The sequence below is a fragment of the Apiotrichum porosum genome (assembly GCF_003942205.1).
Source record: "Apiotrichum porosum strain DSM 27194 chromosome Unknown scaffold_2, whole genome shotgun sequence".
Taxonomy (NCBI): Eukaryota; Fungi; Basidiomycota; class Tremellomycetes; order Trichosporonales; family Trichosporonaceae; genus Apiotrichum; species Apiotrichum porosum.
This window is the reverse complement of record NW_021167109.1, coordinates 60686-83833: the sequence shown is the minus strand read 5'-3', so window position 1 is coordinate 83833 and position 23148 is coordinate 60686. Positions and strand designations below refer to the sequence as shown.

The following is a 23148-nucleotide window of genomic DNA, read 5'->3' as shown; positions in this document are numbered from 1 at the left end:
TTGGGACAGAGGGTGGTTGCAAGAAGGGCGATGTCGGATATTTCGACGCACGACGGAGGAAGCAGGGAGGGGCCGAGAGCTCGAGATTAGAGCCCGATTAGGAAATGGGGGCCGGTGGAGGTCTAATGTAGGCCTCTGCATTTTCTAATGGGATTATTAGGTACGGCGCTGCGGCATGCGTCATACGGCCGTTGCGCCTCTGCTGGTCGGTCAAGTGCGATTCATGTGTCTGTCTGATGGCCATCTCGCTCTCTCTCCTCTCCACAACACATCTCCCGCTCTTGTCCACCATGGGCGAGCCACCAGACCTACGCCCCGCTTCTCCCAACGAACCCCCGTTGCCACCCTCGCTCAGCTCCTCGGTCGTGCTCGAACGCCTCCCGCCCTCCCCAACCCCGTCCCTCTCAGACACCGATGCCTCGGACGAAGCCCCGCCGCCCCGCCGCGGCCTCAAGGACATTGCGAGGATGTGCGTCGGCATCGCGTCGGTCAAGTCGCGCGAGGCAGAGCGGGTAAAGGCCTACCACGCTGCGGCTGACGTGCACCATGCGACGGGTAGCAGCGTTGCGACCGCGACAGGAGCCGGCGTCGGCACCGGCGCCGGCGCCATGGCTGGTGCATCACCGCGCGCCAGCACGAGTGCCGAAGAAGTGGCAGGGACAGCAGCCGGGTCTGCGCGGTGGTGGCCGCGCGGCGCCCCCGCTCCCCAGCATCAAGTCACGCTCAGTGTGGGCATGCACGCGCACGCACGAGACCCGTTCGCGAAAGAGGTGGCTGTCAAGGGCTGGCAGGTCGTCGGCGGCAAGAGCTGGACGGATGGCGCCAAGCTCGGCGCGTATGTCGGTGAGTACCGAGCTGTGAACGGCCTTCCACAGAGGGTCGAGGGCAGATAGCTGTCAACCTACGTCTGCTATCTAAATGCACCCCCCCTTGCTAACTACTCCACAGTTTACGACATTGACATTTCGTTACGCAGCGGCACGACCGTGTCGATCTTGCGGCGGTATACAGAGTTTGTCCGGCTGCGAGATGACCTCAACAAGACTTTCCCAGTACGTATCGGTGTGTGCGGAGACCGCACGCGTGGACAGAGACCACAGGTTTACGGGTCTCATCAATCCAAACGACCTGTGATTTCTGTAACGCGTTCGGCGAATGTCGATCATCCGGCGTCGCTGGCGGCAACAACGCCACAGACACATGTCTCGAGTCTGCTAAACATTGTCGGTAGATCTAGCTGACACCCACAGCATCTCAAGAAGACAATACCCCCCTTACCAGGCAAGAACCACATGGGTAAGCCGACATCAGCTACAGGGCTTCGTGGCAACCCAGCAGCTGACACGGACCTGTTGCAGCCAAGTTTGACCCCAAGTTTCTGGAAGAACGACGACCGCGGTTGCAGCGCTTTCTGCGTACAGTCATGCTCCACCCGGAAATGGGTGTGGGCGGAGACGATTCCGTCCTCGCTCGCTGGGTGTTGAAACACTAGCACACTGCTTGCCTTTTCTTCTCTTGTCCATCCTGGGTCTTTAGTGTCTAGTTTTATCGGTCTTGTGTCATCTCGCACTTCCCAACCATCACCATCAGTTCTTGACCTGCACCCCTTGCTCCGACCTTGCTGTCACGTTGTTGTACTAGATGCGCACCCTATTTAATGTCGAAATGCCATCTCATGCTGTGGTGTGTACAAAAATCGAAGAGCTTCAGTGGGGCTCGTGCTATCTTCTATTTTCTCTTTGTATTCTCCCTCTCTCCCTCTCTTTCTCTCTCACTCTCCCCTTCCCGTCTCCCTCGCTCCCATCTCTGTGCTACTGCGTACCAGTGACGAAGGGGTGGAGCAGCGCCTCCCTGGGCGAAATGCGGCGCACAGGATCCAGCTGGAGACACTTGTCGAGCAAGTCGACGAAATGCTGCAGCTGCTTGAGCTCGTCCTGGTGCATCCTGGCCATGACGCTCGAGTGCGGCATGAGGCGCGAGCGCAGGTCGCGTGAGGCCTTGGTAATGACCGTAGTCTTGACGACCTCTGCGCCGGTGATGCGGTCCGTCTCGATGGAAATGAAATTGTTGTTCTCGTCAAAGTGGTCCTTGAGCGACGCCTTCTTGATCAGGCGCACGGGGATCTTGCCCTTGACTTCCATCATGAGCAGGAGCATGTGGTTGTTCGACCGGCCGGGGAAAAGGATCTTGCCCGTGTACAGCTCAAAGAGGGTACAGCCGATCGCCCACATGTCAATGGCAGTGTCGTATGGCAGACCGAGGACTGCCCGTCAGCTTTCATACACTAAGAAGCCCAAAGCTGACTCACTGATTTCTGGTGCACGGTAGAAACGCGACACAAGGTACGGCGTAATATCGCCCTCGGACACCTCCGCGGCGGTACCCAGGTCACAAACCTTGAGGACAGCCTTGTTCTCCGACACGAGAATGTTGTCAGGCTTGATATCGGCATGGACGATGTTGCACTTGCGCATGAGCGAGAGGGCGAGTAGCATTTGGTGCGAGTACGCGCGAACGGCACGCATGTTGAGGCCGACGTCCTTGCCAAACCTCTTGATGACGTCACGAAGGTTCATGCTCATGCTCTCCGTCACAATGGCCAGATGGCCCTTGTGCTCAAACGTGCGCTCCATGCGGACAATGTGCTTCTTGTCCTCGGGATCGGCGTCGTTGAGGAGCTTGAGAACTTGGGCCTCCTTGCGACCAGCAACGTACATGCTCTCTTGAGAACGCATGAGCTTGATGGCAACTTCTTTGCCCACAACGTCCTGTCGGCGTTCCTGCCCAACGGCCTTGAGAACGGTGGCCTTAACGACGGCGGAGAACATGCCCTTGCCGAGGGTAACAGTGATCTGGTAGCGCCCGTCGTCGAGCAGCTCACCAGGCGTAAAGCGGTAGTAGCCCTCGACGTCGTCGACGTTGTCCACAATGTCGAGCACGGCCGCGGCGTTGGACTTGGGCTTGTCGATGATCTCGCCCACCTCGCCGTTGGTGCCCTTGCGACGGCGCACCGTGACCTTGCGCATCTTCTTGACAGGCTCTTCGTCACCAAACGCGGCGAACATGTCCATGTCGTCGGCCTCCTCCTCCACCTCAATCTCCACTTCCTCCCACTCATCGTCCGCAGGGGCGGCGGCGGCAACAGCACGTTCAGGCTTGGTCTCGCCGTTTTCCTTCTTCGTACGCTTATCATTGTCGACAGTCGAGTCATAGTCGGCGGCTGAGACATCTTGTTCCGCCTGGCCCTCACTCGAAGGGCCGGTCTCGCCATGCTTCTCGAGGTCGAAGTCCTTACCGAGAGGCGTGCTCGCAAGAGTCGGCGAGTGGCCGACAGGAGTGAGTGCAGCGGTTATCGACCTAGTGCCAAGAGTCTTGAGCAAAGAATTTGTGCCTGCTGTCAGCCTGACTTGCAACCAACTGGACTCACCAGTTTCTGTGTGCACACCGTTGCTGGTGACGCTGTCTGCACCGGATCCAAGGGGCTCCATAGGAGATGACGGGAGGGGTGGCTTGGCACCCTCTCCAGCGCGGAACTGAGCCATGATGGCGGCACGACGCTTGCGCTTTTCCTCGAGCTTCTTCTCAAGATCTTCCTCCTCGTCCTCTTCTGGCTCGGGCTCGGGCAGGTCGGCAGGTGCAGGCTGCTGGAACGCGACATGCGGCGCTGGGCGTGCGGCGGATTTGGAAGTGCTCGAGCTGCTGGGAACAGTGACGGGCTGGAATCCCTTACGGGGTGATGGCGGGGCGTCACGACGTCTGGGTGAGGCTGGGGCGTCTCGTTCACTCAACCTGGAACTAGCACCACGCGGGGGTGACTCAATCCTGTCCTGTCAGCTACGTGTGGAACAGTGGATCGCCACTCACTCGCCCTCCTCTTTGGTTCCACGGCGCGAATCATCGTGTCTACGGTCGCGGTCACCATGACGTTGCGGGAATCCCGCACGCTCGCGCTCACGCTCTCGCTCACGATAGCTCCCACCTCCTCCTGCGCGCCTGTCATCGTGCGCGCGGCGGTCGCGGTCGCGGTCATCGTAACGGCGGTCGCGCGAGTCACGGTAGCTTCCTCCACGCTCACGCTCGCGCTCGCGGTCACGTCCACTTCCGCTACGGTCGTCGTCGAGGAAGGCGTCGCGCCAGTCGCGTGGACGGTCGCGGCGTTCGTGGTCACGCTCGTGTGTGCGTTTTGTACCTGTAGGCGGGGCGGCCATGGTGTGAGAAAACTAATGTGCCCTGCGGGAAGGTGTTTACGGGTGTGATGCACTCGCTTGGGAGTGGCAGAGCTTCGTGGGTGGGTGTGGTTTTGGACGACAAGAGAGAGGTGTGATTTGTGTTGTTGGTGGCGACTTCGTCTTCCTTCTGAGCGTCATGAATCCAAGAGAGATCGGCGACCTCCACCCGCCGCCTGCACCACGGCCATATCGCCGCAATCTCCGGTCGGTGTGGCATTTCCGGTAGCCGGCGCGTCATGCCACCCTGCCAGGACGCGTCTCAATAACAAAGATCAATCAACAGTGGTTGACAGCGACAACAACACCCACCAAACCATGCCTTCCCCGTCCCCAGCGGCCAAGGTCCAGATGGCACACGACCTCAGGTCCACCATTCGCGAACTCAAGGACCGTGGACTGCTCGTTGCAGCTAAATGGTGCGTATCAGCTCCCCCGTGATCATCGTCCAAGGAAGCTGACAGCCAGGGCGAACGAGCTCCTGCTGGCCCTCCCAAAGGAGCACCGCACAGCACCATACCTCCCCTTCTCCCCACCCCAGCACCAGGTAGGCTTGAGCACTCCCCCTCGAGCACCCCGTCCTTCTGTTGCCGCTTCCGAGTTTATGCCTTCCCCTCCCCGCTTTGACATGGAGGTGTTTCCAACCAACGCCGAAGCGGGACCAAGCCGCGCCCGCACACGGCACGGGATCGAGCTGGAGGAAGAAGACGACGTGCTGGACGAAGACGAGTTTCAGCTCGCTAAGAGCTACTTTGACATTCACGAGCTGGACCGAGTCGTGCACACGCTCAAGAACGCCAGGGGATCCCGGGCGCGGTTTCTCAAGTACTATGCTGCGTTCTTGGTGAGTGAGCTGGGTAATATCGACCATCAAGCTGACGGTGAAACAGAGTGCCGACCGCAAAGCACAAGAGTCTCTGCACCATTTCCTGGACACCAAGCAGGAACGCCTGGCACTGTTCCCCGCGCTCTCGACAATTCTCGCCGATATCGGAGACGACACGGAGCCATACCTCATGTACCTCCGGGGCATGGTGCACATGCGTCTCGAGCAGCGCGACGAAGCGATCGCATGCTTTGTGCGTAGTATTCGGGACAGGCCGTACAACTGGAGCTGCTGGAGCCAACTCGCCCAGCTCGTCGACTCGGCAGACAAGGTGAGTTACAAAAAGCTCACAGGTATGCGCTAACTCGACAGTTCATCGAGCTCAAGGAGCAGCTCCCGTCCTCACCCATGCTTACCTTCTTCGCCATTGCCGTCATGCTCGATCTCCATACGGCAACAGACCTGGTCATGACCATGATATCAGAGCTTCAGGAGACCTTCCCCAACAGCGTGCACCTCAAGGCCCAGAAGGCATTGGTGTATTACCACATGAGAGGTAGGTTGTTACGAGCTGCGGGGACAGCCAACTGACTTGCAGACTTTCAAACTGCCGAAAAGGAGTTTGACGAAGTGCAGGCTGCCGACCCGTTCCGTATGGAAGAAGTGGACATTTACTCCAACATGCTCTACGTCATGGACAAGCGCGCCAAGCTCGGCAAGCTTGCGCACGAATACGCCGAGATTGACCGTAACAGGCCAGAAGTGTGCTGCCTGATAGGTGAGCTTCCCTCCTTGCAACGTGAGCTGACGTCAGGCAACTACTACTCATCGCGCGCAGACCACACCAAGGCGATCACCTACTTCCGCCGCGCGCTCATGTTCAACCGCGAGTACCTCACGGCATGGACGCTCATGGGCCACGAGTTTGTGGAGCTCAAGAATTCACATGCGGCCATTGAGGCGTACCGCAAGGCCATTGACATCAATGCCAAGGACTACCGCGCATGGTACGGTCTCGGACAGGCGTATGAGATTCTCGACATGCCCATGTACGCCATCGAGTACTACAACCAGGCGACTTCTCTGAGGTAAGCTCGATTCAGTCGCGGTGAACCAAGCTCACGTCCAGACCTTATGACTGCCGTATGTGGACCGCCCTCGCCACCGTGTACGAAGGTCTCGGTCGCCTCTCCGACGCAATCGCAGCCCATACGCGCGCTCTCCTCGGTGCAGACAGGCAGCAGACTCCCCAGATCCTCACCAAGCTGGCCAACCTCCACACGACGCTCGACGCATCGCGTGGCCGTGCGTCGGCTGAGGGAACAGGGTACCACCGCAAGCTTCTTGCTCTGGGCGCCAAGGATGGGAGGGAAGTGGAGGAGCTCGCAGCAAGCTATATCGCCGTTGCAGAGTGGGAGATGCGCGCCGGCTCGGCCAGTGGCGATTGGGCCTTGGCAGCAACGTACCTCGAAAAGGTTGCACAGAGCAACGCCCTGCAGCGCGACAAGGCCGAGGAGCTCATTCGCGAGTTGCGAATGCGCGAGGCGAGAGCCTAGATGCGTGCGAGCCGATCGTGTGCGTACCGAGTAGCGAGTGAGGTTGTCGTCCAGCATGCTTGCTCGCTACGCCGTGATGGTAGTTGCTCGCCGCTCGCTACTCGCTACGCACGGCGCTGCCACTCACGACCGACCCGGTGTATCCGAGCGGAGCGACGCACGCGTGCATGCATATGCATGCCAAGCCAAACCCACGACCCGCTGGACACACTCGCGCAGCCCAACGAGGACGAGCCTCTCGAAAAATCATGTGCGACGGCCGCCGGCACGGGGCGCTATCCGTCTTTCGTTTGCACAATCGATGGCATCCGGGCGCCCTGTAATCTTCTTCCGTTCCTCGCCATTCACTTGGCATCACGCCTCCTAACCGCGCAACGCAACTGCGCGTCGCTTCTTGTGCTCGCTCCGCACATTTCGACGAGCGACACGAGGGAAAATACATGCAGAACCGACTAGACCGACCAGGCCGACGTTCACGACCGAGCCGAGCGCAGGACTGGAAGATTCGCCGATTCCAGTGCCTTGGCACGATCGAGACCGGCCATTTGGCGTGGCGCCAAGGCAGACCTTCGCCATGCGTTCCCGCTCGCCCACCACCCATTCCCCCACACATTTACATTCCTGTACTTCCCCACATTGATGCATTGGCTCCTGCTAGTCGTAATACAAACGATCTCCCTATGACTACTGTTCCGGTGGCGAGAAAGTGCGCGTAAAGCTGGAAAGGCATTGTCAGTTACTGTGTGGGCTAGGCGTAACTGAGCCAATACGTACTCTCTGAGTGTCTCCTCGGTGGCCTGTGTGTCGTTCGGGTCGGGGATATCGAGCTTTGGGAGCCTGCACACTCTGTCAGCAAAAATCGTACGGAAAGCCAAACTCCAAAGCCCAACTCACATGTCGCGCAACCGCTGGAGAGCACGGTACCGCGCGCGCCAAATGGTGATGAACTCTGCCGAGGCCACATCCGCCGCGCCCTTGGTGTGCTGGAAGCGCATGGCCATCGAGTTGGCGTAGTGCGCAATCTGGCGGACCAAGATGGGCAGGTTGCGCTTCGAGACGAGCTTGTATTCGCCAATGGGCGAGAACTCGGGGATACCATCTGCGCGCTGGAGGGTGACTTTGAAGAAGTCTTCGGAGTCGCCGCCCCAGGCGTCCACGTTGCCCCACGAGCCCGTCGCGCCGCCTGGCTGCTTGTTGTCGGCGGCGTCGGCCGCGCGGACCAGACTCGTCGCGTCGGCGACGTCGCGGGTGGCATAGGGCGAGATGATAATGTTGACAAAGTTGAACGCCGTCTTGATCGTGTCAAACTTGAAATCATTTCCAGATTCGTTGTAGACAATCTTGACATAGTCGTTGCCCACCAGACGCTTCTTGTTGGTGTACTCGGGGTTGTTGGGGTGGTTGGGCATGAGCGTCGGCGCGTGGAAGATCATCTGCGCCAAGTCGTCCCACCACGCGTACGCGTACAGACCGTCCGTGTCGCTCTCGCGGTCGAGGCCGCCGGTGAACACATCCACCTGGCCCTTGAGACGGATGACACGGCCCAGCCCGGCAAGGAAGTCGAGGTACAATGGCGAGCCACCTTGGTTGCCCAAGATCTCGGTTTCGGTCTTTTGACCCGGAGCCACGTACAGCACGGCAATCTTGAACGTGTTGATGACGGCCGTGGTCTCGAAAACGCGCAGGGCACGGTCAAACCTGGGCTCCTTGGGGATGAGGCGGCCGCGGGGGATCTCGGGAATGGCGTTGGGGTACGACGACAGCAGCTGGAGAGCAATGTATGACGGCTCAACGATAACGTCCTTGCGACGCTGGGACGGTGCGGCACCGGACCAGACGTAGCCAGAGATGGAAGTGTCCTTTTCGGGCGCCGCGATCGAGGGAACAGCCACAATGGCACCAGCCGGGTCCTTTGCCTTGTCTGGGTCTTCGAAGCGCTTTGACTCGACCTCCTTCACCTCGTCTCCCTCCTGAGCAGGCGTCTCGTTGACATCGCGGATCTGCTCGCGGTTCGCCATGAGGGTGGCAGGGAGGGACGCCATGTCGGCGTTGGGCTCGCCCAGGTCAAGGAGCGGGACGTTTTCGAGCTTGCAAACCACCGAGGTGGAGCCGGTGGCACGCGTGGTAGCGATTGTCGCCCAGCCAGAACGCTGGTGCGAAGTAACCGTGACAATGGCGCCGCCAAGGAGCCACGACATGGCCTTTGCAGGCTGTTCTTCAGCACCGTCGCGCATGACAACTTCGGAGAGGAACGAAGTCGCGGGCTTGGGGTCGGCGTTTCCGTACGTGTACCGCGCGAGCCAGTCGAAGCATACTTCCATACGCTCGTCAATGGCACCACGCTGGCTCTTGGCGTGCAACAGGCCGCGCACAAGCTCGCCGACATGACGGGGTCGCTGCATGACCTTGAGCGCCATAAACCACAGGTAGATGGCATGGTAAGCCAGACCGATCACGTGCTGTGAGAGGGTGAACTGGTCACGGTTGCCGCTAAAGTCGATGGGCTGGTCGGTGCGCGCGTTGTGTTCCGCAATATATCCAATGGCGACCGCAAAGACGAGACGGTACTGGTCCTCGGTGAAGTTGCGGTACAAGCTGCTGTTACCGAGCGCCACGAGCAGTTCGAGAATGTGGACGGCCACAGCAGGCGTGGACAGGATCTGTTGAAGCTTTTGGAGAATCGAGCCAATAACCTTGGCGACGTACGTCTCCATCTCGTAGATGCAGACGGTGAGAGTCTGGAGACACGGCCTGGCCAAGAGGGCGTTACCCTCGAGACCAAACACGAGTGCCTGGAGGATACGCTCGCACTCGCCGCGGTCAAAGACAGATCGATACGAGATGAGGATCGATATGGACTGGTAGGCGGCCGAGTTGATGTGTGTGCGCTTGATAAACGGCGGGACCTGGAACCGGCGTTCCCAGCGGTTATCAGGCTCGAGGATACCATCACACAACATGCGCAGCAAACCCTTGACCTCGCGGGTGGCACGGATACCGTGGAAGAAGTGCTTGTTGCCGAGCTGCTGAGGGAGGAAGACAAGGACGTATGAGATGAGCTCCCAGTCCTGCTCCCAGCGCAACAAGCCGTTGAGCATGCGCACATACTCGGACACGGGGAGCCAAACACCCTCGACAAACGGCGTGCCCCGTCCCTGCAGCGACGGGTGGTTGGGGTCGTAGGTCAACAGGCCCTCGCTGGGATGGTTGTCGGGCGGTGTCTCAAACGAGAGCGTCTCGGGCACACACCACAAGGGGTTGTACTGGGCTGTCTCTACTATCGCGGACGCCCGAATCACCGGCCCGGCAGCCTTGGAACGAGAGCGACTGCGGGTCGACGACTCGCCAACACGCGCCGAGCGCCCACGTTCGTCGTCGCGCGACGCGCTCGACGCAGCGATACCTCCAGGAGGACGGGCTGTCTCGCGTGCGCGGCGGCGGTTCTCATCTTGCTCCATGCTGGCGCGAACTTCTTCTTCAGTCTTGCGCGTGCGGAAGAGAATCTTGGCAAACGGCTCGACAAAGCGGTTAATGTCGTCGCGGAACAGAACGCGGTGCTTGCGGTCGGCACGCAGGCGCATCGCCCACTGGAGAATGGAGAGTCGTGCGCGAGGGCACTTGGATGGCAGGCGCTGCGGCTGGCCAGGCTCGGACAAGGGGTAGAGAAGTGCGAGCAGGTCCCGGTAAATGGTGATGCAGCGCGACGACGCGGGAGTGCGCATCGGCCGCAGACCGTTGACGAGCGGGTGCGGTGCTGAAAAGGCCAGACGGGTGAAGATGGCAATGAGCGACTTGACACCGTGCAGCGACTTGCACGCAGTGTGCTGCATGTTACGCAGGTGCTGGTGAGGACCTGCAGGACCCGGGCCGAAGTAGTCTTCGGCCGGAGGAGAGAGCAGCTGCGTCATGCCGACCGCACCAGACGACGGTTCACGGTTGGGAGAGAGGGTGCGGATCAGACCGCGGATACCAGACGGGTCACGCGTGCGCTCACGCCCACCACGCTCCTCGGGGAGTGCAGGCGACTGGGAGGCCGGCGACGCCACTGCCGACGTCGGCATCGACGGTGCGGGAGTGGGCGAGTTCGACTTGCATGGGGCCTCGTACGCGAGCTTGGTGAGGAGCTCGCGGATGGCAGTGAAGCTGCCTCCGGAAGCTGCGGCCACCAGCTCCTGACTGGGCTCGATAAGGGCATCCTCGGCTTCCTGGTCGTCCAGAGAGTGCTGTGCACGAGAACGGCGTCCCTCTTCGTCACGAAGGATGGTCTCGGAAACGGCCGCGTTGACAAGCACATCGAGGGCCTCCGTGAGGACAGCCTCGTCAGTCTCCAGTGGGAGCCACTTTTGGAGGTAGGGCACAATGACCTGGTCCACCAGCTGGGCGCGGTGCTCGGGCAGGTCGTCAACGTACGCGTAGACGTCCTGGTAGAGAAGAGTCGAGACGCGGACTCGGGCCGCCGGCAAGTCATACGATGACCCAAATGCCTCGAGCAGGCGCCAGATGTTTTTGATCCATCCAGACGTAAAGGGCAGACAGAGACATTCGCGCTGATAATAGTCGATCACCGCATTGGCAATGTCCTCGTCGACGTGGTCGCTGAGCTCGAGCAGCAAGTCGATGTATTTTGGATGGTAGAATGAAGGGGCCGGGGCAGACGCAGATGTGGGAGATGAGGCGCTGCTCGTGTGCAGACGAGAATGCAAACGACCAATCGCGCGGGGGATGCGTAACAAGATGGATCCGAATGTTGCTGCGAGAGGTTCGTCGTCGCTTTTCAGGAGGGTACGAGGGGTATCGGGCCTGTTTTAGTGTCAGAAAGATGAAAGACTTGGGTGGGTGCTGGGCTTACGTCATGGACTGGATAAGAGGATACAGGCCGTCGAGAATCTCGCATGCAGCTTCACCCTCGGTCCACGCATCGTCAGTGCTGCTGTCCGGAGCGGTACCAGCCTCCAGCGCGCTGAGGTGGACGTCGAGGAGTGTGAGGATTTCAGAGTCGACGGGGGCCCATTTCGACCAGTCGGCAACGCGAGCCGATCCGGGGTACCGCGATGTTGACTCGGCCGCCACAAACGATGGTGTGAGGCTGGTGAACGAAAACGACAGGCTGCCGGAGTGTGAGACAAACTCGTGGTCCTCGATGCAAAGACGAGCAATAATGACGGCTCCGCGGGTGACTTTGCGCTCGGCACTGATCGTCTTGCGGGCAGCGTTCTTGGTGACAACAAGCTTGCCCTCGAGTGCCTTGCGTAGCGCGAGCTCTCCTCGACGGCCGCTCTTGGCACCGAGCATGGTACGCATGAGCTCGTATGCGCCAACTGTACCGTCCGCGACCTCCATCATGGCATCGTGGTCGTCCTGGCCAAACGCAAAGCACAACAGCTCAAAGACCTCGTCAAACAAGTCGTCGTTGATGGTAGTCGTCTCAAACAACATGTGGACGAGGGCACACAGTGACATGAACGGACGACCCCACTTGACTTGACGTTCCGGGTCGTGTGGGGTCGTTGAGGGCGCCTTGTCCTTCTTTGTCATGGTAGGGAATGCCTCGACACGACCCACAGTCAAACTGGTAGCACGGCGCACAGATGTAGAGTCTGTACGACGCACAGACGCCGGCGAGTTGGGGTTAGTGTGTGGACCACTCCGTCCGATAGTGCTGTGCGCAGACGAGGGGGTAGGGGTGGGTGCCGGCGTGGCCGATGCGAGGATCCCTTGCCAGAGAAACTCGACAATCGGACGCACAATGTGGGTCAGGTCCGCTGGACCAAACAGGGCCGTACGGTGGTGAACAATGGCGGACACGAGGTCGATGATGGCCTCGGCGGTTGCTGCTGGTGTGGCACTCTTGATGGGACCAAACGGCGTCTCACGGCCGTCGAGGTCACCCGCGGAAGCGTCGCCGTGGAGGGACGCCCATGAGAGCCAGTCCGGTGTGAGCTCGCCCAGCGACCGGAGCAGCCACCCAACAATGCCGTCCATTCCCTCAACACTCGCGCCATCGCGGGTAAGGGCTTTAAGCGCACCGACCTCGACATACATCTGGTTCGTGTACGCCGCACCAGAGGTACCGCCACTGGGGGCCGTGATGAGCTTGTAGATGGTCCGTGGTGTGACGTTCGCCGGCAGGTCGGCCGGGTTGTCGTCGCGGACCGATTCGCGAGGTGGAGCAAGACCAAGGAGCACTGCCAGCAAACGGATAGCGGCTGTGCGTAGGGAATAGTCAGAGGACGGGGCAGCAAAGTTCATGGCACGATCATAGAGCGTGCGCACGTCGGCGGGTTTGAGATCGAGGTCGCAGAGTGGTGGAGCGTTACCGGCTGACGTTGAATTGTCCAACAGTCCGTTGGCGAGATGTACCGACGTCGCCTTGACAATCTCGACGAGCTCCGCCGTGGATTTTGTCCCTCCTTGTTGCATAAGGGACAGCGCCGACGCAATGTCAAACTGTCCTGTGGCTGTGGTGGTGGTGGTGGTTGTCGAGAGTGTGGGAGCTGAGCCGGTGCTGCTGGTGGAGGGCAGCATCACCGTGCCGCTAAGCGGCGATGTGATTCCGACACGAGTCTCATCGAAGCTCTCGCGCGTGACGGCGCTACTTGCCGACGCTTTGCGACCATCGAGGTGTGCGGTAGCGGCCGCTTTGGACGATGCTCGCCTTCCGAAGAGGCTGGGAAGAAAGGCAAGACCGCCGACGGCGGACAATGACGAGGTAGGCTGGGTGCCGTTGGTGCTGTTCGCGGACGTGAGGTCGGACCTCTGGCCGGCAGCACGCTCGCGGTCGGCCATACGTGCGAACTATCTGCGGCCGCGGGGTGAGGATAGATAGCAAGAGTCGAGAAGAGATCGAAGAGACGAAGAGACGAAATGAGAAGCGAGAGGGAGAAAGGGGGGGATTGGAACCCGGACAGAGAGGACCTGAGCAGAAGGTTAGCAGAGTTGACAGGACGGGGCGTGATGGGGGGGCTGATAGGGCGATGGAATTGGGGATACACTGCAGCAACGTACCCAGAAGCGTTGCTGCACTTGAATGTAGGGCGGCGCAGGCGCGAGGAGGGCGAGCTCGATGTGGGTGTTTTGAGCGAGAAGAGAAAGCGGCAGGGAGAGTGAGAGGGAGTGAGAGAGAGAGATAGGATGAATGGAGTGGCCAAAACGGGCACCATGACGAAACGACGACCCGCCGGGCAGCCCAAGCAGCCCAGCCAGGCCGGCCAGCGAGCGGCGGCGTCGCTTGGTTCCACCCCCCGCTTGGCATGCTGTCTCATTCGGCGTCCATCCAACTCTTCTTTTCCAACAACACACCATGCGTCCACCATCTCCACCAAGACTCCTCCTGCTCATCGCCCTCGCCCTCGTCGCCCTCTTGCCACTGGCACAGGCCAAATTCTGGAGCGACAGCTTGTCCTACTGCAAATGTACGGCCCTCCGGCATCGTCCCCATTCCACGCGCCACCCAACATGCTAATTCCTCCCCCAGGCATCTGCTTCACAAATTCGTCCAGCATCCCCCTCTACATGCCCGATGACCCCTCAAAACCTTGTCTCTCCTGTACACGCCAGTTCTGCCTGGACCAAAAGCTCGCTATCTGCAAAGGTGCGTGAGAACAGGACGGTCGTGGACGTGACGTAGGCGGCGCGCTACACACTCCTCCATCATGGTCGCGAGCCTCGTCCCGCTAACCACCACCACCACCCGGGCATGCAGGCGCACAAGTTCCCGAGCTGGACACGGACGTTGGAACGGGCACAGAGGGTGATGTCGAGGCCCGCTGTTTCAGTAAGTTGGTCGTTGGAGCACGTCGGCATCATAGGACCCCGTCAGCTGATCGCGACCCAACCACCCCAGAACGCGATTCCCCTCGTGACCAGGCCATCGTCACCCTTTTCGTCTTGACAGTGTGCGGTCTGCTCTTGTACGCCGGCGTCAGGTCAAAGTGAGTGATACTTGCCCGAAGAAGAAGAAGACGACAGCGGGGAACGGAGTACGACCCATCTGTATCTGAGGCCGTAGACGCCGGCGTTATCTCACCATAACCTCTGGCACGTCGTACACCATGGGACTAGTCTGGGTTGCTGCCGCTGCTGAAAGCTGACTCGTTTCCAGACTCCGCAAGGCGATTGAGGACCGTGGCCAGCCGACTGATCTGCGCGAGTGGGGTGCAGCCCTCCTCCCGACCAGCTTGATAGAGTATACACGCGCGCACGAAATGCGCGGCGGCAACTCGCTGTACCAGCAGGTCACTCGAGACAACAATGGTCACTGAGCAGCCTCTTGAGCGGCATGATTTCCGGGCAGGCATCATCGTGGCCAGGCTGCAGGCTCTTATTACTCCTAGGCATGCGTCCGTAGTGCAAGTAGATGATGGGGGGGATAGCATACAGAGGTATCTATGCATTCTGAAATAACGAAATGTGGCACAACATGCGCGGAAAAGGTTGGGTGTGTCCGTTGGCGCGCCGCCCTGCCTACGCACAATCGGCGCGCGGCGTGAGGGGCCTCCTTTAGAACAACGGCCGTGCCGTGCGTCTCCCTTTTTATCGACTCTGTGTTTTGGGAGGAGACGCAGACTGAAGGCTTCAAGCTCCAAGAAGGCGCACCCGCGTCGTGCGTGTGCAATTGGCACCGCGCGCGGCACCGACCGGCCTGCCGGCCGGCGTGGTCGTTTAGATGTCGCTGTCCTCGTCCGAGCCGTAGAACTCGTCGTCCTCGTCCTCGAGGTCACCGAGGTCCTCGAACGCGACCTTGTAACGGAGGAGACCACCGATACCACCAAAGCCACGGACGAACTGCGAGCCCTCCTGCGACTTGTTGGTACAGAACTCGAGGGTGGCTCCAAAGTCCTTGTACTTCTCGGCAAACCACTCGAGGAGAGGCTTGGCCTCGGCGGTGGCCTCCATCTCGAGGCCGGTCGCCTTGTCCATAAACTTCTCACGGTCCTTCTCGTCGGGCTGCGAGAAGACGATAACCTCGTCACCGGCGGCGTTGCGGAGAGTGTGACGGATGGTCTCGAGACCCTCCCAGACAATCAGAGTCTCGACGGCACCCATGTCGAGCGCCTTGAGGGTGTCCACAATACCAAAGCAGTACTTGCCAGTGTCGAGGGCAATCTCGTCAAAGTACTTCTGGATGAGCTTCTTCTCCTGGATGAACTTGACGTTGGCGAGGGCGTCGGCAGCAAGCTCAATGGCCTGGTTGAAACCGTTCTCGCCACCGTACGAGACGTCAACAATCTTGACGACCTTGGCGAGCAGACGGCCGTCGAACAGGTCCGAACCCGAGAGGTCGGTCTTGAGCTCGGCGGAACCGGCAAGAACGAGACCGGCAACGTTGACCTTGTCGGCAGTGATAAAGTGCTGAACAGCAAGCTCGGCGACCTTGCGGACATAGTTACGACGAGCCTCGTCACGCAGACGCGAGAAACGCAGCGCGGACTGACCACCACGACCGTGCTTCTTGGGAAGGTCGACGCTGAACTTGTGCAGCACCTCGCGCGCGTTTCCGGAAAGCGTACCGAACAGCGATCCGTTACCGTCCATGATGATGAAACCCCACTTGGAGTCGTTCTCGAGCAGCTCCTCGAGGGCCTCGACGTGGAAACGCGAGTCGCACATGTAGAGCGAAGTGTTGATGGGCTTGAAGGGCTCAAGCGCAAACGACAGCTTCTTCTCCTTGCCCTCCTCGTTCAGCACAGTGCCGACAAAGACACAGAGACCGTTGTCGGGCACACGCGAGTACAGCTTGAGCTTCTGCTGGGTCGAGGTGATGGCCGAGAGCACCGATAACCTGGAACGCAAATGTCAGCTAAAGGGCTCCTCTTTCGGGACATCGGCCGAAGAGAGCCATCGGAGAGCGCGAGGCCTTTCGTTGCCACCCACCTGTTAACACGCGACTTGATGTTGGAGGCGGTACCGTACTCGGTGGTAAGCATAGAGCTCGCCTGCGAGATCTGCGAGCCTGGCCATGTCAGCTCGCTGCACCCATTGTGTCCCAGCCATCACGCGACTCACGAGGAGGGAGAATAAGGGTGATACACGAAGTACCGGCACCGCGCGAGGCAGCAAGCATGTTGAGGAGCTTGCGGTAGCGCCAGACCTGTGATCGTCAGCTAAGCCCCATGTGTCAGGCATATTGTTAAGCGTACCTCGATGGCGTGGTCGGTCTGGAGTGTCAGCTAAGGTCGCGAGGGACGTTGCGTAGAAGCAGCTCACCTCGTCGTTTGAAGACATGGTGGATATGTAAGTCTAAGGGGTGTGTTGTTGATGTAGCGTATGCGAGTCGGGGGTGGGTATGCCGCGCTGTCTCTGCGGCTTTTTGTGGCGATAGGGAGCGGAGTCTGTTGTTGTTGTCGTTGTCGACTGTTGGGATGAGTCTATGCAAGTGTGCTGTCTCGAACTGCTCGTCGTCTCGCTGGTGGCAATGAGCACACTCAAAAGTCCACCCCCGCCGCCAGCGGAGACACCCAGGGGTGGGCCATGAGCGGAAGTAAACGCGGGTTTTCACGTGTGGCACAGGACCCGAGCAGCCAGGAGGAGAGGGGGGGGGGGGGGGGGGGGGGCCATGCCGTCTCTGCCAGCATATGCCACGGACATCCAGCATGAACAGGTTGATGTCCTCAGGCTACGGTCGTAGAGGGACAGCGGTACAGCGGCACTGCACTGGATGTCATCAGCATGTGCACACCAGTTACCCACATGTCCACACATTGACACAGTACCGGAGGCACAGCCCAATTTACGTTTTTTTTTCTAATGTGCCCGCCACACTGGAGTAAGGAAACGATGAGCAGGCCGAGCAGCGGCCAACGGCCTTTGGGGGTCTGGAGGTTGCTTGTATGGCTTCTCAGAGTATCTGTAGACATAAAGGCTTTACCAGAGTCCTCGAATTCTCGAAGCAGGCATAGTCTGTAGCTCTGAAGGAAACGTTGATTTTTGTGTTTTACGGGTATCAAAATTTCTACTAACCTCAGCCGATTAGCGGTTGTGCTGGCTGAGTGGTTACAGGCAGCTGTGTCGTAAATTAATTCAAATCCATTAATTCATGGCTCGATAACCGGGGCTCTATAACCAGGGTTCGGTTCACGGATACGTGGCTCAGTGCTCAAAAAGTTACGGGCACTGGGCACGCGGGAGGTGGCTTGCAATCACCTCTGCTGTGACCTTCCGTGAACGTCCTAGGTTCAGTGCATTGAAAAGCCAGCGCTGAGCCCAAGTCCCCTAGGCAAACCCCAACACTCTTTTGGGTCTCCTCCATATGCAAATACCTTGAGAGTGGTTGGAAAGATGTGTTGACCGTGTCTCGAAAAAAAGTGGCCGATCAGCCGCGGCTGTGTGATCGGCGCGTCCTAACCCATCCACCCATCGTGGTATCATTCTCCTGCATCATCCTGTCGCTCTGCACCTGGGGGCTCTTCTCTGATCCACATACATGTGTGCATGCAAGAAGACGACAATCAAAGCAGCAACAACAAAAAAAGGTCGCGTATGATACGACGCGATTTCAGATAGGCAGCGCACGAAAAGCTCCCGCCGCGTCTCCCCTCCTCCTCTCTACTTGGAGACGTCGTCGTACACGTCAAACCTCCTCTGGATAGTCACTGGCAGGTTGCGGCGGGTGGTCGCCAGCATGTCGGTGTCTGAATGTTTTGTCAGCACAAGAGGCCCGTGACCGCAAGAGTGGACCCACCAATGTCAGCGTAGACGATCGCCTCGGTCTCGTCTGCCTCGGCGACGACATCGCCCAGTGGGTTGACGACCGACGAGTGGCCGTACTGCGACCCAATGTCAGCGATGAGGCACGAGCGCACATGGGTTCTGGAACTTACAGCCTGGTACGCGGCACCGGGGTGGCGAGCGGGCGAGCACATTGCGACGTAGATTTGGTTGTCGTTGGCGCTGGAAAGTGAGCTTGGGGGCCACGGAGGAACAGCTGGCAAGCTCACCGAGAGCGCTGGAGCAGAGTCCAGTGCATGGGGCCGGTGGTAGTGTTGAACGCGGCCGGGTAGATCATGGCCACGCAACCTGACGTGTGAGCTGGAGACTAGGAGGCCCCTTGTCCTTGCGCGGTGCATGGACACTTACCTTGGCGCGCAGCGATCATGGCCATCTCGGGGAACCGCTTTCGGGGATCAGCGTGTCGTTCGGGCCCATCCCGCACCACCGAAAGGAAGGGTGGTGCCATTGTTCACCACTCACCACATCGTAGCAGATTCCAACACCAATCTTGCCGAACGGCGCCTCGAACGAGGTGAGCCAGGTGCCCGCCGAGAGAGTCTCAGACTCCTGTGAGAAGTGGTCAGCCAGGCTCGACGCACAGAGGGAAAGGGCCTGGATACCCGGCACCGTGATCCGGGGCGCAGAGATGTCACAGAAGCGTTTTGGCACAAAGGAAGGTCGTGTTATCGGCATATCCCCGAGCGCCAAAACATGCCCTTCGCATGGCACTTATCCCGAAAACACCATGCCAGAGCATTCGCCACTGCTTGAGCAAAGGCAAAAGGACACGCACCTTGAACGTCTGGCGGCCTGGGATGTCGATGTCAAACAGGTGCACCTTGCGGTGCTTGGCAACAATCTTGCCTGCGACGTCAGTACGTTTCCAGACTCGGTGGCCTCACCCTCTGGGTTGTACGCAGTCAAAGTGTTATAGATGTTCTCGGTGCCGTCCTCGATCTCGGGAATAGAACCTATAGACGGGTCAGTGTCGCGCTGGTGTACGGTGTCGAAGAAAAGGACAAGCCGTGCGCCCTCCAACAGCTACGCGCTGCTTGGCAGTATGGTGACCCCATCTATACACACAAGCATAACGCGCGAAGCAGCCAAAGAAGAGGAGCCACTAGCCGAGGCGTAGGTATGATGACTTACCGCCAATCAGCCACACGCCGGCGTCGCGCGCCATCTCGCGGAGCGCGGTGATGCTCTCGCCTTCGGTGGTACCAGCCACCTCGGCGCCATCCTTCACGGCGGGGACGCGCTCCGAGTACTCGCGGAAGGCGGTGACCGCGTACGGCGAGTTCCAGACCTCGGGGAGGACGATAAGGTCGGGCTTGGGGACCGAAGCGGCGGCGGCGGCGACGGCCTTGCGCGCGACGGCAATGTTGTTGGCCTTGGAGGCGTTGAGGCCTGCAAGCTGGAGGAGGGCGAGGCGGAAGGGCTTGGCGGAGATGAGAGCCATGGCGGGCAAGATGGGGGTGGGGGGTGGGGGGGGGGGGGGGGGGGGGGGGGGAGATGGAAGGGAGGAGGACAGGAGGCAAAGGTGTGGTTTAGGCGAGGCGACGATGGGGATCGCTGTCGCGTAGCAAGAGTGGACACGTGGCTGTAGTGTGCGCGGCGAGAAAAGGATGAGGGACAGATGGGATGGTGGATGACAAGACGGAGAGAACGCGAAGACGACGACGAGAGAGAGATGGTTGCTAAACACGCGTACTAATCGAAAACCCCACCCCACACCACCAAAGCGACTGACCCGCAACGGAAGACGGCCGGTCGGCAACGTCCGCGATGGTGCCTGAGAGCGGTCACGCAACAGTGGCGCCAGCGCCGTCCATCAAGTGTGCTCTCTCTCTCTCTCTCTCTCTCGCTCCAAACTGTTTGTCGTCTCAGATTTCTGCCTGAGCTTTGCTGCAGAACAGAGAGACGCGCACCCGTCACATCGGATAACTGTGCGTCGTCGGGAAACAGGCAGATTTCCTGCGTATGTGCACCACACCGCGCACAGCCGCCCTCCGCACCAGGGGGCCACATGGTCACCCCACGCCCCCGCGCGCCCGAGTAAGACGGCCCCTCTCTCCCACCTGCCGTCTGGCACAGAGGAGGAATCCTGCGCGATACTCTAAGCGTGCCCCGGGCTGTTTCCGTTCTCTTGGACCCGCCCACGGGCCACGAGGGGCCGACGTTGGCCAAAACAGCTGGGCACAGTTGGGGCGTGTACCAAGGGGGTGTCGAGGCCAATGTGTGGCACAAGTGGCCGTGTTGGCTGTGTGACAAGTTGGACGCGTCGCCGTACCCCGTCGCCCCCTTGTCTAAAAATTGAACAGGTCGACATGATGTTGTACATCTAACGTTGAGATTCATCGTCCTCTTGTGACTCCATTCTGCCCGAATCCGAAAACGTGCGTGAAGGGGTGTGGCAACGCGTTCTCCAACCGACCGCCGGCATGTCAACGGCATTCCACTGCCAACACAGACAGCGACAACGCATAGCTGAAAACATGGTCGACAGCAGTCCCAGCCGCTAAACTCCTAACCCGGTAGCCGGCTGCTGTCGCGGCTGACCACATTGGTACATTAGCCATTGGTACGCAACTGACAGATCTATGAGCGATTGGCCACACGTGTGACAGAAGCGGACCGTCCCCCCCCCCCTCTCATGTATGAAGCGAAACGAAAGAAAACGTTGCGGATTGCTGAAACGGACGCCCTCAAGCACACGGTACACGGCACTGGCAGTACATGGCAAGCACGGTGACTCCGCCCGCGACAGAAACTAGAAAGCAACGCCTCGAACGAGTCATTTTTGTTGCTTATTTTTGTGACATTCATTCCCGTGGGCGCGCGCCCAATTAACAACGCCTTGCCGTCCCAGTCCGCTAGAGCACAGCCAAATGTATCTGCCTCCTTGCCGCCGCCCTTATCGTTATCCTTGTTGAGAAAACTAGACGGCAGTGTAGCCGCCGTCGATGACGATCTCCGATCCGGTGGTGTACCTGCTGGCATCCGAAGCGAGGTAGACGACAGCCCCCCCAAGGTCGGCCGGGTCTCCCATGCGGCCCTGTCGAGTCAGTGATCTTGTTCATCCGCCAGATATTGCCAAGGAACGCCAGCGGTGGCCGGGCAGCTGCCCGGCTCTGTTGTGAACGCCTGCAACGGCAATGGCTGCCATACGGGCCAGACACAGCAGACAGCAGGTCGCCGCTACGCTGTCCCTTTTCCCTTTCCAACTCGTACTCACAACAGGAATTGCGCTGTGCCATGCACTGTCGAGAATAGGGTTGGTGGCGAGAACAGCCTTGGTGAGGGCAGTGCACATGTAGCCAGGCCTGAACGTCAGCTAACGCACACTCGATCTAGCTCACGAGATGACGTTGACACGGATATCCCTCTTGGCCCACTCAACAGCAAGGGAGCGGCCCATGTGGCGAACTGCCGACTTGGAGAAGTTGTACGGGGTCTGGGGCTGGGGGATGTTGACAATCTGGGACGGTCGTCAGGACTGCACACAGACGCACACCGGAGACTCGACTCACGCTGCCACTCATGCTGCCGATGAGAATGATGGAACCGCCATTGGGCATGAGCTTGGACGCCTCGAGTGCGCAGAACCACGTGCCCATGACGTTGATGTCCATGAGCTGGCGGATCTTCTCGGTCGGGTACTCCTCGGCGGTGTAGTTGTGGACGATGCCAGCAGCGGTGACGAGCGCGTCGACGCGGCCAAACAGGTCCTTGATGCGCTGGAACGCGGCCTTGACGCTCTCCTCGTTGGCGACATCGCACCCAATGCCCACAGCCGTAATCTCGCCAGGCGGCGCCAGGCCCTGGCTCACAAACGACTCCTCAATCTCCTTGGCAGCCGCGGCGGCCTGCTCCTCGACGAGGTCGAGAACGACGAGCTCGTTGGCGCCAGACTGGACAAGAGTGCGTGCCATCTCGTTGCCCAGGCCGCGGCCAGCACCAGTCACCACGCACACCTTGCCGTCCATCGAAAAGCTGGGGAGCGTGCGCTTCGAGTGTCCACCGGCAGCAGCGGTCTACAGGTCAAGCGTCAGCTGCGGTTCGGTAGGTCGCTCAGGGGAAGCTAGGGGAGAGGCCGGAGAGGTGTTGACTAAAGCCCCACAAAAGGGCCCCGTCTGCCCTCCGACCACGGACTATTCCCCACACCTGCTCTCGCCTCACACTGTACACACCTTGTGCTCGACCTTGTGCGACCCGTTGCTGGCAGCCGTGTTGGGAGCGACCCTGACGCGGTGCTGGTCGTGCTCGGCCTCGGTCTGGCGAGGTGCCGACGACGACACCGAGCGCGCGCTGGACGACGCGGCAGTCGCGACGGCCGGGAGGGCGCCGCCAGCGCGTGCGGGGACGGAGGAGAGAGTGCGAAGAGCCATTGATTGTGAGGGGATCACGAGCGAAAGTGAGTGAGTAGAATGTCAGAAGGGGGGACCAAGATGATGTGGAGCAAGAAGCGCCGTCTAGACTTATTGTCTGGCATGTCTGGGCTGGGGCCGGCAGTCGGAGCGGCCTGCGGACGTTATGGGCAAACCCATCGGACCATATTGCGGCATCGGCAACGGCCCGAAAGTGCCAACGGTCCGCTCGGAAAAACAACAATGGCTGCTGCGAAGCTCACTCATTCGTTCCAACTCTCCGCGCCGTGTAAACTGTACTTGTGGCCACACGCCGTATGCACCCTGGTACACGCCCTACATAAAGCAAAGGTCCATTGTTGGACGGTTTGCTGCCTCCTCATGTCCGAGATGGATCGTAAAGACCGACCCGGTGAATAGGTCGATTCCTCCGCACGCCTGTTCGATGGACACCGAACAGGCCC

General features: G+C 59.8%; 8 protein-coding genes across 8 annotated transcripts; 3 read left to right on the top strand and 5 right to left on the bottom strand.

Annotated features, from left to right (window-relative positions):
• Window positions 1-290: 290 nt before the first annotated feature.
• Window positions 291-1492, top strand: EHS24_004002 (uncharacterized protein; the record flags this gene model as incomplete). The annotated part of the gene is made up of 4 exons (XM_028619635.1): window positions 291-843; window positions 949-1052; window positions 1251-1296; window positions 1359-1492. 4 exons carry the CDS (start codon window positions 291-293, stop codon window positions 1490-1492), a joined length of 837 nt encoding a protein of 278 aa, XP_028478607.1.
• Window positions 1493-1811: 319 nt separating this feature from the next.
• Window positions 1812-4208, bottom strand: PRP4 (U4/U6 small nuclear ribonucleoprotein prp4; the record flags this gene model as incomplete). Its single annotated transcript, XM_028619634.1, has 4 exons — window positions 1812-2263; window positions 2309-3391; window positions 3428-3822; window positions 3865-4208. 4 exons carry the CDS (start codon window positions 4206-4208, stop codon window positions 1812-1814), a joined length of 2274 nt encoding a protein of 757 aa, XP_028478606.1.
• Window positions 4209-4544: 336 nt separating this feature from the next.
• On the top strand, window positions 4545-6608 carry CDC23 (Anaphase-promoting complex subunit 23; the record flags this gene model as incomplete). The annotated part of the gene is made up of 7 exons (XM_028619633.1): window positions 4545-4645; window positions 4695-5070; window positions 5117-5383; window positions 5425-5608; window positions 5651-5830; window positions 5867-6140; window positions 6182-6608. The coding sequence occupies 7 exons, from the start codon at window positions 4545-4547 to the stop codon at window positions 6606-6608; spliced, it is 1809 nt and encodes a 602-aa protein (XP_028478605.1).
• A 684-nt stretch (window positions 6609-7292) lies between these two features.
• TSC2 (Tuberous sclerosis 2-like protein) lies at window positions 7293-13394 on the bottom strand (the record flags this gene model as incomplete). The annotated part of the gene is made up of 4 exons (XM_028619632.1): window positions 7293-7326; window positions 7383-7445; window positions 7503-11408; window positions 11458-13394. 4 exons carry the CDS (start codon window positions 13392-13394, stop codon window positions 7293-7295), a joined length of 5940 nt encoding a protein of 1979 aa, XP_028478604.1.
• A 514-nt stretch (window positions 13395-13908) lies between these two features.
• EHS24_003998 (uncharacterized protein) lies at window positions 13909-14869 on the top strand (the record flags this gene model as incomplete). Its single annotated transcript, XM_028619631.1, has 5 exons — window positions 13909-14020; window positions 14083-14199; window positions 14311-14382; window positions 14452-14539; window positions 14710-14869. The coding sequence occupies 5 exons, from the start codon at window positions 13909-13911 to the stop codon at window positions 14867-14869; spliced, it is 549 nt and encodes a 182-aa protein (XP_028478603.1).
• A 400-nt stretch (window positions 14870-15269) lies between these two features.
• On the bottom strand, window positions 15270-16832 carry SUP45 (eRF1; the record flags this gene model as incomplete). Its single annotated transcript, XM_028619630.1, has 5 exons — window positions 15270-16389; window positions 16482-16560; window positions 16614-16698; window positions 16748-16765; window positions 16815-16832. The coding sequence occupies 5 exons, from the start codon at window positions 16830-16832 to the stop codon at window positions 15270-15272; spliced, it is 1320 nt and encodes a 439-aa protein (XP_028478602.1).
• A 1320-nt stretch (window positions 16833-18152) lies between these two features.
• Window positions 18153-19776, bottom strand: EHS24_003996 (uncharacterized protein; the record flags this gene model as incomplete). The annotated part of the gene is made up of 9 exons (XM_028619629.1): window positions 18153-18238; window positions 18289-18373; window positions 18428-18497; window positions 18545-18623; window positions 18684-18720; window positions 18798-18884; window positions 19111-19181; window positions 19220-19288; window positions 19467-19776. 9 exons carry the CDS (start codon window positions 19774-19776, stop codon window positions 18153-18155), a joined length of 894 nt encoding a protein of 297 aa, XP_028478601.1.
• Window positions 19777-21255: 1479 nt separating this feature from the next.
• Window positions 21256-22705, bottom strand: EHS24_003995 (uncharacterized protein; the record flags this gene model as incomplete). The annotated part of the gene is made up of 5 exons (XM_028619628.1): window positions 21256-21372; window positions 21553-21640; window positions 21677-21795; window positions 21848-22351; window positions 22508-22705. 5 exons carry the CDS (start codon window positions 22703-22705, stop codon window positions 21256-21258), a joined length of 1026 nt encoding a protein of 341 aa, XP_028478600.1.
• Window positions 22706-23148: the final 443 nt, after the last annotated feature.